This window comes from Centroberyx gerrardi, chromosome 7 (assembly GCF_048128805.1).
Source record: "Centroberyx gerrardi isolate f3 chromosome 7, fCenGer3.hap1.cur.20231027, whole genome shotgun sequence".
In the NCBI taxonomy this organism is placed as follows: Eukaryota; Metazoa; Chordata; class Actinopteri; order Beryciformes; family Berycidae; genus Centroberyx; species Centroberyx gerrardi.
In genome coordinates this window covers 24,765,400-24,778,258 of record NC_136003.1, presented here as the reverse complement: position 1 = coordinate 24,778,258, position 12,859 = coordinate 24,765,400, and the positions used below count along the sequence as shown (strand labels likewise).

Here is a 12,859-nt window from a genome sequence, read left to right as displayed (position 1 = left end):
TTACTACATGAAATTATCTCACCCCACTGGCAGATTGTTCCACTTATTTCAAGAAAAATAAGATTTTTAGACTCAATACCAGTAAGACTTGTCAAAATAGAGAGTTTTTTTTTTGCAGTGTGTAAGTCGCACTATTAAGAGCAAGTACATTATCTGAAGCCACCTGACTATACCTCCCCTGGCGAGCAGCGGTGGTGTGGTCCACAGGGAACTCATCATCACTTTAAAACGCACCAGAGACTTGGCACAAAGGAAGCGCACACAGGCGAGCACAGGCGCGCGGGGACTGTCTCTTATTACACCGGATGGAGGCACGTTTTGGCACCTTCTGCGCTGTCTAAGGAGACTCACTAAAAGCCAAAGACCGTGGACTTTGAGTTGAATAAACTTACTTTTGCTTGCATCAGATGCGAAGTTGACTGCAAAAAAAAAATCAAAAATCAAAAATAAAAACAGTTCGGTGATGTGGCTATAGGCTTTACGCACAGCAAAACAGTGGCAAAACAAGATCGAGGCTGGCTTAAAGATCTGCTGGTCTTAAGAAGCGTAGTAGTTTCCATTTCTTCAACTGTTTTTTTTTTTTTTTGTCTGAACAGTCACATGACGCAAAGTTTTGCTTGGAGTCGAGGTTTTGTGGTGAGTGTGTGTGCCCGCCCGGTGGAACCGCGCGTCTTGTTGCCGATAACTCGCAAGGAAGCATGAACGTCTCTCTCTTCGAAGTGACCCGGGGCGCGCTGTTTAACGGGAGTCAGACCCTCGCCGGTACTCTGGCGACGTACTCCGGTAACGCCACCGACAACGTGGTGACCGGCGACGGCGGAGGCTCGCTGGGGCTGATGCAGGACGAGCGCAAACTCTTCATCATGCGTGTTGTGCAGATCGCGGTGCTGTGCGTGCTGTCGCTCACCGTCATGTTCGGTATATTCTTCCTCGGGTGCAACCTGATGATCAAATCGGAGAGTATGATTAACTTCCTGGTGAAGGACCGGAGACCCTCCAAAGACGTGGAGGCGGTCATGATCGGACTCAGCTAGACCGCGGAGATCTGGTACTATGGAGATCTGGAGTGGAGATCCGGGTGGAGATCCGGGTGGAGATCTGGTACATTTACCTTTCCAACCGCAGGCCAACATCTGCATCTGCATGTACCTATCAAAGACGCTCCCTCTGTGTGCCGGTGAGGAAAGAAGATATGCAAAAACTTGACATTTCCTTCCGAAAAATGACTAGCCTACAACATAGTGGTCAAACGACCAGTGTTTGTGCGTAAAGTTTGTGCGTAAAGGACCAGCAATTGTTTACACGTGGGCCGATCTGTTGAATCTTTTGAATGAATTTGTTATTGCCAACTTGAACAAAGTGACGAAAATGTTTACAAGCTGTTACCTCAAATTATTTTTTTGGTAAATTTAAAATGATTGTTAATGCTTTAAAGTTTGAAACTGTCAAAACGCATGATCATGAGTTGTTCCAGTTCCACGTCTGCCCGTGTTCTCTATGGACGTGATGGATTTGTGGGTATTCTCTATACAAAGTGTATTTTTCTTGGTCTGGTTTTCTTGGTGGCATGTAGGGCAAATCCACTCAGAGTGCTGGAATCTTGCACGTTTTTCAACCAACTCCATCATTGCTTCATGGAGTGATTCTGGTCCTGTTCAGCATGCTCGCTACTTGGTCTGTAAGGTGATCTTTGGACCCGTTTTGCACTTTTGAAATCACTAATGCTGCATGATTTTTTTTGTACCAAGAGAACTTGAAAAAAGTGCAGCATGATATTAAAAAATGTAAATGGTCATATTAACCTTTTGTCATCTGTTAATTAATACAACATCGACACTGGTATCATAGTAAAAATGTTTGTCGTTTAAATCCTTTTGATTAGCAGAAAATCACATTTGCAACCACATGTAACATTTTCTTTTATTGTTTATATGTTTTTAAACTTACGTTTCCACAGATTCAGAGCTGTAATAATCTCCAAAGAAGCAGTTACTTTTTAAATGCAATTCAAATCAGATCAGCACAGACATGTGAAATGTTTCCTACTTTTTACCACATTCTCATATAGGAGAATACTCTGATCCTCTCTGCCTTTGGATCTGATCCGAGGCAAAGTAAATCCATTGTCTTTACTTTTGCACCTCAAAGGACAATTAAGATAAAAGCATTAAGTGAATACACACACTCTGTAGTGAGTGTACCTTTACATTTCCATCAACATTAATGGAATTCTACAGAAAAATAATATTTCTATATATTTCCAGGTTAAAATGAATATAAATAAAACATCTGCAACAGTAAAACCACACTGCAAAATCACATTTAACAGTTAAACCCTGAATATAAACTGTGTGCCGTTTATTCCAGCTTTTATACAGAGAGGCGACGAGAGGCCAGTCTAAGTTATCCATCTTTAGGCCAACAGACTGAGCTCATATTGGGTTCACAGCATTTAATCTGATCTCTCGGAGGACCGGCCGACCGCAATCAAGAACCCCTCAGACTCATTCTGACCACTTCACTTCCCAGCGGCCCCCGCTGCACCTTAAGGGCTTAAGTATGGGATCCAGAGAGGTTCACGTTCTACCACTTTTGTTCCATCAGAAAGTCTGTGTGTATGTGTGAAAGAGAGAGAAAGAGAGAGACTAATAAGAGTGTGAAAGAGAGTGCGTATGCGTGCGCGTGAATATGAGCATGAGAGCGGATAGAGAGGAAGGAGAGAAGCTGCAGCAACTCGGTGCAGACTGGCTTTTGAGGGATTTCACACAAGGCGGACATACAGGGACGTCCATGAACTGAGAAGCTGCAGATATCATTACTGCTCCTGCTCCTTGGTCTCGGCACACACCCCTTTTTCTTTTCTCCCAAACTTTCCAAACTAGTCTTATTCCCGACAGAAAAACCCACACAAAGTTTCATTCTGGGTGTCAGACATTAGGTATCCACTGTATCTAGCTCAGCGTTTTGGTTCAATTTCTCTTCTATTTCTTCTCTATTTCTCCCTCCTCCCCACCCCCCCGTTCTCTCTTTCTCATGTGCCCCACTCAGAAGCAACCGATGTTCTCATTATTATTTCAGGACTTGTTAGGAGAGCTCGGGTAGATGAATCCATCCTTACAAACACACCCATGCATTCACACATGTGCTCATTCACCATGCACACGTACACTAATGCACACACTTTCAGCTTCCTTCATCATCCAAAAAGTGTTTCAGAGAAAAAAAACAAAAAAACAAAGCAACTCATGGACACATTTATTTCTTTACATCATAACAATCAGATAAACATGTATTGACAGATCATATCTCTAACATACAGCAACTCTATTTCGGACAACTTACAATACATGACTATGAAAGATGAGTATTTGAATGTGTTGACATGGTGACCAATAAAACCCCTTCAAAGTTGATGCACATTGCCTTTATTGATGCTGAGAACCTGAGGGAATAATTAAGATGAAACCATATATGAATACTCACACACTACATGGGTGCAGATTTGGCTTCAATAGAATGATTCCTTTTGACGCTAAAGACATTACACTGAAAACATTTATTTCCACCTTAATATGAATATAATTAAAAAACTGCCACAGTCAAATTGCGCTGCAAAATCACACTTAACAGTTAAACCCTGAATATAAACAGTGTGCCATTTGTTCCAGCTTTTATATAGAAAGGAGACAAGAGGTCAGGCTAAGTTATCCACTTTTATGAAAACAATCCTTTTGATGGACAGTGAGACCCAGAACAGAACTTCTGTTGGAATAAAAGACAGCAGCTCTTCGTGAGCCTTGGATTTACTTGTAGGCTTTATCTAATCTTCTAGAGAGAAAAAAAAAAAACACAACAAAAAACAACACATAATTGTTCTGGCATTCTTCTCATGTACAGGTGAATGCTGGTTAGGAACAAGCGAGCATGCGTCCTATTTTTAGAAGGAGAGAGGTAGTAAATTGTTCAGTTCTTAACTCGTTACATGAGAACTCAGTTTGATGGAGGGGAAGGAGAGAGGAGAGGAGAGGAGAGACCAGCACAATGTGATGTTTGAGGGATAAATCTCACTAACCCTGAAAACACTGGTGACGGCAGATCTGATGACAACAATTGCGATATACTTTTTGATGGTTAATAAGAAAAAAGCTTGAGAAGGAATCACACAGCTCAATCACGTATACAACAGATCTGTCATACCTCAATCCCTAAATGAGGATTAAAGGAATACACCAAGGTTTTTGTTTGGGAGATTGGTCAATGTACCTATTAAGTGATCAAGTGATTAAGTGAACATAGCCACCAAAATCATCCATGTGTCCCCGGTAGATCATTCGCTCCGGTGCTCCATGCTAACACTGTAGCATCCACTATGTTGAGTGATAGCAGGTGACTAGCATTAGTAAAAAGAATAAAAAGACTGACCTTTTAGTAATAAAAAGCTGTAAGGTAAGGGATAATTTACAGCAAACCAGTCATTACACAAGACTTTATTAAGACTTTATCATGCTGAAAGGGTTTATTTTGCAACAATGAGTCAAGTTTATTTATTTATATAGCCCTTCATCACAAATCATGCCTCAAAGAACTTCACAGAGAATGAGCCTAGCTAGATCTAACCGATCAACAATCAATCACAAAACAAAATGATGCAATACAATAAAGCAACAATAACAACAACAAAAAACTCCCAAGAAAAAGCGTGCAATAGGTGCAATAGGACAAAACAATATCATGGACAGTGACATGGACAATGACATGGACAATGAAAATGAGGCAACAAAGCAAATAACACAAAGAGGAACATGATGAGGCAGAAAGACTTCAGTCAGCTCGGGGCAGCGGCCACATCCACTGCCAGGGAAAAACATTGTGTGCAACAGGTGTCTGAAAGAGAGGAAAGATAAACAGACAGCCACACACACACACACACACACACACACACACACACACACAACCACACTCGGAGCAGACATATTCAGTCACATACACACTCATACAGACAGCAGACAGGCAGTGAGTGTAACGACGCAGACAGGCCAAGACACCAACAGCCGGTTCTTATGTTAATGCTTCCTAAGTAAGAGGAGAAACTGTGTTGGTCCTGAACTAACAGGGCGAGGGCTGGTCGTACGGTGAGAAGAGGTAGTTTTGAGTTTGGATTTGCTCATTTCCAGAGAAAGTTGGTTCCAAAGATAGGGAAGAGGTAGGAAAACACTCTGCTGCCTGATGATTTTACTTGACTCTCGCGACAGTAAGATGTGTTCTACAATCAGAGGGCATGAGGGGGTATGTAAGGGACATTGATAAATATGATGGTGCGAGCCCGTGTAACGATTTATATGTCAGCAGAAGCACTTCGGTGTCAAAATGGCCGTCTCCCTGTACATTATCCTGCTTATTACACAGCTACTTACCAAAGACAATCATTTGACACAAAATATTCATTTAAAATGATTTCATTACAAGCTAAAGTAATCTACAAGCTTCCGTTCAGCAGGACTGCAATAGAAATGTCTGTAGCTAGCATCCTGTAACCATGGCAACCTAAACAAATCCAGTAAGATTTCTGTTAAGCCTCTAACCAACAATCAAAAGTTTGCACTTTTTGAATAAATTACAAGTAATGTTTTAAAAAAACACTCGGTTAGCCGAGTGTTTGTCTGCAGTAACCAAGGAATAACGTCTTTTTGCCACAAAGTGTTACTATTTAATTTGATGTGAAATAAGCTAAACTGACCAGACTTCTTTACTGCAGAATGATGTGATTAGATGTGAAACAGCAGTCTGCACATAGAGACTGAACGGCTCAATCTCTATGGGTCTGCTACTCAGAAGTGATACGTACATTGGCCAATCAGAATTGAATATTCAACAAAGGTGTGTAATAATGTTTTTTTTATTATATGGTCAGTAGATCCATGAAATAAAAAAAAAATGAATGTCATTCACTCTCAATATAGCTGATGTAGCCCGGTTTATATTTGAAACTATTTCAAACGTTAAAGACGGTGGTGCCGACAACGTAAAATGTGTCGTCAGCGAAAGTGGCCAGTCTTTGTGTGCATATTATAAAGAAAATCCACCAGTCATACTTTCAGGTTTCACAGCAGAACTACAATATGTTATTTATGACAACTCACACAGGTTGGGGACAACATCAACCGTCTCTGCCAGCAACTGTTTTATTGATACATTTGAAATGATTTATTAACATGATATTCTCAGATATATAAGATATAAGATATATAATAATTTAACACTTCATGTTGTTAACAATTCAGTGGTTTTCATAAATATGTAATGTAAATGATTGTATATAGGCTATGTCAGAACTTTACATATAAAGTCATGAACTTCCTGCCCCGGGGGGCGTTACCAAGATGGCGCCCGAGTGAACCAACCTTAAGGAACTTTGGCCCAACTTCCACATGCACCTTATGCACAGGTGATGGAACGCTTGTGGCATGGTTACCATGGTTACCATGGCATTTGCATGATCTACCAATAACCTGGTATAAATAGTCTGGGTAAAGACGGCTTAAGATTACTTACCATTTAGTTTAGAGTCGCTGAAAAGTTGTCATTTTCTCACTTTTGGGGCAATGCTAGTTGCCTACTATCACTCAACATAGTGCATGCTAAAGTGTTAGCATGTAGCATCGGAGTGAGCAATCTACCATGGACACACAGATGATTTTGGTGTCTATCACTTCTCCATCTCAATGTGTAAACTGACCAATTGCTCAACCTCCCAAAAACTGGAAAACTGTATTTCTTTATGGATTGGAAAGGATGGCATGCCTGGTTATGCAAGTTAGACTGGGTATAACTGGCTGCTTGATAAAGGGATGTGATTCATCCAAATGAGATGAGCAGGATTGATCCGGCAAAGGTTGCGATGCAGTCAGTGATACTAAGTCCACGTGGCTGATGAAGAGGTTCACTGGCTTTAATAACGTTGCAGTGGCAGCGCAAGAATAACACGTTAACCCTTCACCCTGATCAACATGTGCTCAGCTGAGCAGCCTCGCTGTGTTGCCGGCTCGCTCCGCAGAGCTATATTTGCTTGTCAAGCAGCGTCACCACTGACCTTTTACAACAGAGACCACACAGAAAATAATGAACTGTGCAGTAGCCGAGAAAACATGACAGAAATAATGGTGATTAAACCAGCAGTGGCATTTAACACTTAACTGTAACAAAGATAGCTCTCCCAAGAAACTTTGCTTGGAGTGAAAATATGCAATATATCACAGTGAAGGTCTCTTGTTGTGCTTCGCTTTTCACTGGAAGAGTTTGACACCATACAGATTTGTCAGGGGCAGGCGACACCTTGGACAAAAGCTATTTTTTACTCCCTCTGTATTTTGATTAGAGGGCGAGATACACAAAAGATCTGTTTTCTATGCCGATGCAGGTCCCGCAAGGATGAAGTGGCCTTTCTCAGCCCCATTCAATCTGCTTCTAATGGGATGTGTCGTATTCAAAGGAGAAAGCAATAACAATACATGCAATGAAGTTGTGGAATGGAAAAAATATCTCATATCACACACAGGTGAGTGCACATACACACACGCTCTCTCTCTCTCTCTTTCTCTCTCTCTTCATCTCTCTAGCACACACGCACCCACACATACACACACACACACTCACAGGGAAGTGGCATGACTTGGCAATCATTTCTAAAGGTGTCACCGACGCCCCCAACCTGCCCTCTAGACTCAAATTATAGCATCTATTCTGAATTGCTTTACTGATTTCACTTGAACACGACCTGTCAAAATTGTTTTACTTGAGTTGCCACTGATGCATAACCTTATGTGTCATCAATTTGATCAAAAATACACAATTTTCTTAAAAGATAGTGAACAATTCCAATAATTCTTTTAGTAATTATGGTGCCCCCTGCTGGTTGGGGCCTGATTCATTCATTCCCAAAACACGGCACTGCATGAATACACAACCGGACACACACACACACACACACACACACATACACCTACCCACACAGACAGACGCACACACACACACACACAGAACCACTCACCTTTTCTCCACATTTCCCCAGGCAAATTGTGCCACATCCAATTCAGCGGGGAACCATGGAGTAGATAGTCCTTGCATTCAAACTCATGAAATTTTAAATAAATCTATTATGTGCAGGCAAATGAACAACAAACAACCAAATTGCTTCATTCTTTTCAGTATCCACAACACCATGAAGTTGAAAAGTTTACACACGCGCACACACACACACACACACCACACACACTTAACTCAATTAACACATTTCGACCGATCCACAAAGCGATACACCTACACTATTTCACACTCACAAATGTGTTTTTATGCTGCACATATTCTCAGCGTGAGTGTGAGGATCATTTGCCACAGTGACTGTTGTTGATTTCATAATAATAGCCTACTGTGCTGTCAGCTACAACCCGAAGGCATTTTTCAGCTTTGGGGTGATGTGATGTGTCACTGCGCTTTTACCTGCCCGGTCCTGAACTTCAGCTGTCAGCGTGTCAATGTGTTCTTATTGCAGCAGGTCTGTTCCCTTCCCCTCCCGCTCCTTTTATCTGTCTGCGCTCCCAAGAATCCCTCTTCCTCAGACACCATTAGCCAACAGCGCCCTTGAATCCGCTGTATACACAAACTCATATGATGATGTTCAATAATGGATGAAAATGGGAGATGTTAAAGAACGACAAGACAGCGGCTAAGATAAATACCCCTATTGTTTGGTCTAAAAATAAATCAGTGGAAAATGATTTTTGCTTTGAGACTCGAGAGACAAAGAACGTGCGAGTGGAGATAGTCGAACCCAGACAACACAAGATCTGTAATTTAAAGGAATTCATTTCTTATTCATTTCTCATAGAATGTGGACAATTATTTCACTGGAATGCTTTGAAACAAGTGTAATAGTAATAGTATGTATAGGTGTAGCGGTTATACACAAAGACATCCATGAAGAGTGTAACCCAAGGTCCATTTTGCATGAATCAATACAACCGATGCGAATGAATGCTTACTATTCACAGGTTTTGCTCTCACATATGTTATTCTTGTATAAAGAGCTTAATCATTTTTTCAGAGCGAACAGATGTCTGCGATAAGACGAAACAAACAGGAAGAAGTGGGCTGATCTTTGCAGCACAGGCGGCCCTGCAGTCTGATTGTGGACTGGAGCTTTAGACAGAGAGAGAGAGAGAAGAAGAGGCAGAACAGTTTAAATCAGTTTGTGTCTCACTCTTATTGAGACTGACATCCTCTTTCCCCTCTGCCCAACCTCTCATTGAGGAAATCATAAACTATTCTAAATTAAATTATCTAATGAGTCTCCAACTGGAGGAAAGTTTAAGATTGAGCATAATACCGCTAAGGCTCATTGTCTGTGCAGGCCTTCGGCAGTGAGGTTAAATCTAATTCTCCTGAGGGATGAGGAGTCATACGTTGCACTAAACCATCTTTCATCTCCGTTTCTGTATTTAGCCAAGGATCACGTCCGGGTCAATCCCGCGTCCGGATACACACAGATCCACTCACAGGGAGGAGACAGCTCGGCACTGGGGATGTCAGATCAAAACAGAAGGAGAGAGCTTGGCACAGGTTGTGTCTGATTAAATCAGCATTCAAAAAGAGAGTTGGAAAGCGAGAGTAGAGACACAATGACACTGGCTTGGCTGCCTTAGATAGAGACTATCATCATGGGACTAATCAAGCCCACGATAAACAGAAAGCAAACAGCAACAGAATGGGAGCTCGTTCTGTCTTGGGCGGCTGGCATTAAAACGCCTTTCTCTAACGGCCGCCTCGTCTCGAGAGGACGGTGGGTGTTTCATCCCATTGATTTCCACTGAAAATCACCTGTAATGAACATGCACGGGTGCACCAATGCGCAGTGGCATTACGCTCTGGATAAGCCCCTCCCCTCCCACCCCTCCTCCCCCACCCCGCTGCCTCCCTCTCCTCAAATGACCAAACGCCAGGTAATTGGCGTCCGTGGCTAACTAGTTATTTCCGTATTAATGAACTCAGTGTGTGTATAGAGACGTGTTAATTGGCATGAGTTGGTGGTAGGCGCTATACCCAGCTTGCCCACAGCCGGGGGAGGCAGGGGGTGGAGGGTGAGGTGGTGGAGGGGGGAGGCGGTGGAGAGCGTCTGTCAGTCAGCCCTTCTCCTTAGGGAGTAGAGGAGAAGAAGAGGAGTGAGAGGAGAAATATTCAAAGCCGTATCTCACATTTCTTCTCTCTCTGGCGCTCTCTCCCTCATCTCTGCATGCCAGACAGTGGAGACCGCCGAAGAGAGAGAGAATAACATTCCCTCTCAGCCTCTCTGCCCTGCCCTTCACTCTGTCCCCCCCCCCCCCCCTCTTGTGTCACTCCCATGCCCTCACCGTCTCTGGATATTAACTCTCTCTTTCATTCGTCATTACAGCACGCGGCCAGTGAGCGGATTCCAAACAAGCGAAAGCCGGGGCCGCTTCCCAGAGGAGGTCCAGCTGACGTCGGACGGCCCTCTGCTGAGAGACTCCTGAGCTTCTGTCCAGTCATCCTCATCAAAGACTTACTAATCACCCGCAGGGATCAATCAGGACGAGTCACAACACACCCAGGCAAACACACAAGCATATCAATCACACACATTTCCAAAAATTGAAATATCCACTGTCTATTGTCTATCTATGGTCTCTTTCTTGAGGGCATTTACTGTGTAGCTGTGCTGAAACAATGCATGTTTATGTATATATATATTTCCTTTATTTTACCAGGTAGGTTATTGAGAACACATTCTCTTTTACGATAACAACCTGCCAAAAAGACACAGAGGCACACACAAAATAGCAGCAATACAGATAAACAAATATAAACAGAGTTAAAACATTAGTAAAGACAGGCACAGACATAGCAATTAGTAGTAAAAGGACAAAGAGTTTATCAGTGACAGACAGTGAGAGAAAGCGGGAGAGGACTGAATTAAACATCCAATAAATTGATGAGACTCTTTGCTGACATTATCTAAACAAACCTCAGTGCGCAGTGCACGTGCACAAAGACCCACACGTGATCACGCACACACACACACACACACACACACTGCTACCACCACATAAGGGCTGCAGGGTGGTGTTGCCATAGGAACGGGGAAAGGTAATGGCCATGTTCTTGAGCTCATGCCGCAGGGGGTGAGGGGCAAAAGAAAGGAGGGGGTGGGTGGTGGTGGGGGGGGGGGGGGCGGGGGCGAAAGTGAGTCAGACTTATGGACTAATGATAAGAGCCTTAACTTCAAATCTGCCATCTTACTGTCACCATCCGCCCCGGCAGCCGACCGACGGCGCAGACAATTCCACAGAACGGCAGCGTGCTAATAGGATCACATTCGAAAAGCAATGCAATAACGTCTAAGCAACGCTGATGCCATGCTATTCTGCTTTTAATGCATTCAGTAGAAGATTCAGCTAATGTGGTTAATGGTGTTAGCTTTTGATGAAGAGAGAACTGCTGGGCGTCCCCAAGCATGGCCTCCCCTCTCCGCCCTCCTGGGGTATGAATAAATGATCTCTAATGCAATGAGCTAACCCTTTAACCAGTGCTGATGACTGTGTGTGTGTGTGTGTGTGTGTGTGTGTGTGTGTGTGTGTGTGTGTGTGTGTGTGTGTGTGAACGAGCGTGATTAAATATTACTGAGAAGTGCAAATAATTTAATCATACCTCAGCAGCCCAGTCCCTATGGAGAAGTCTTTAGGTCTTGAGTTTCTTAGGTTTCCCATTAGGCCTTTGGATATCTCTTCCATTGGGATTCATATATCATGTATGCATACTGTACGTGTCCCTATAAAAATGACTGTAATATTCTAATAATACTCCTTTAGAGACTTACACTGAGTTTGTAGTAACCTTATTGTGCTTTATGGTGTTTGTTTGCTGTGGTATCATTATCATATTCCTGTAGGATAGGCTTGTGCTGTTGTATTTGTGCAGCATCCTTCTGAAATGTATCACAGGATTACTACAGTTCCTTCTCACAAGGGTTTTCTCTCTTCTCTTTTCTTTCTGTTGCTATAAAAACAATCATATTATTCAAGAGGTGTTGATGTGAGGAGCGTAGGCTGGACTAGATAACAGTATGCGAGCACTATCTTTAGGCAACTCCGCAAATTAGACATAGTTTATTAATTTCCTCGTCTCTCATAGAGTTGGTCATCACCTGCTGCTGCAGTTGTTCTTATTTTCCCCCCTTCCTCCTCTTCCTCCTCCTCCTCCTCGCTTGATGCTTCTCTTTGTGTCACTTTGCCCACACGATGACAGGGGGGCTTTTAAAAATAGAGACGATCCTCCCAGATTACAGCGTTTTAATTACAGAGTTGGAGATGCGATGGGGGCGGTGAGGCCCCTTCCACTGACAGGGAGTGGAGCGGAGTGGGTTGGGGATGCGGTGGGAAACAGAGCTGGAAGACAGAGCGGTACAGTAAATGTAAACTGTGCTAATTAGTGTAGTCCGCCATGCTGAAGTTCCAGCTGTAACTGTAGGCTAGTTCCGGTCCTCAGTCCTGATTGGCTGAGTCACATTCGAAGCTGTTGTAAAATGCAGCATAACATAAAAGCACACCTGTGAATGCATCACGGTCAATTTAAATATTAATGCACAAACAGAAAATCGCCATGTGCCGCTTAGCAACCTAAGGAGCCGAGGGGCCAGCTGAAGAGACAAATTGATGTGGAAACCCGTGTTCTCGGTTTTGAAATCCACATTTAATAATCTGTACTCTGGAACTGGTAATCCATGCCCTTGAATGAATGAATTAGTACTGTCTAGTCCATATCCTCAAATTAATAATCAGTGTCTTTAATT

At 42.8% G+C, this 12,859-nt stretch overlaps 1 protein-coding gene across 1 annotated transcript; it reads left to right on the top strand.

Moving 5' to 3' along the window:
• The first annotated feature begins 698 nt into the window (after positions 1-698).
• Positions 699-1,034, top strand: rprml (reprimo-like). Its single transcript, XM_071916887.1, has one exon. It carries the CDS (start codon positions 699-701, stop codon positions 1,032-1,034), a length of 336 nt encoding a protein of 111 aa, XP_071772988.1.
• The last annotated feature ends 11,825 nt before the right edge of the window (positions 1,035-12,859 follow it).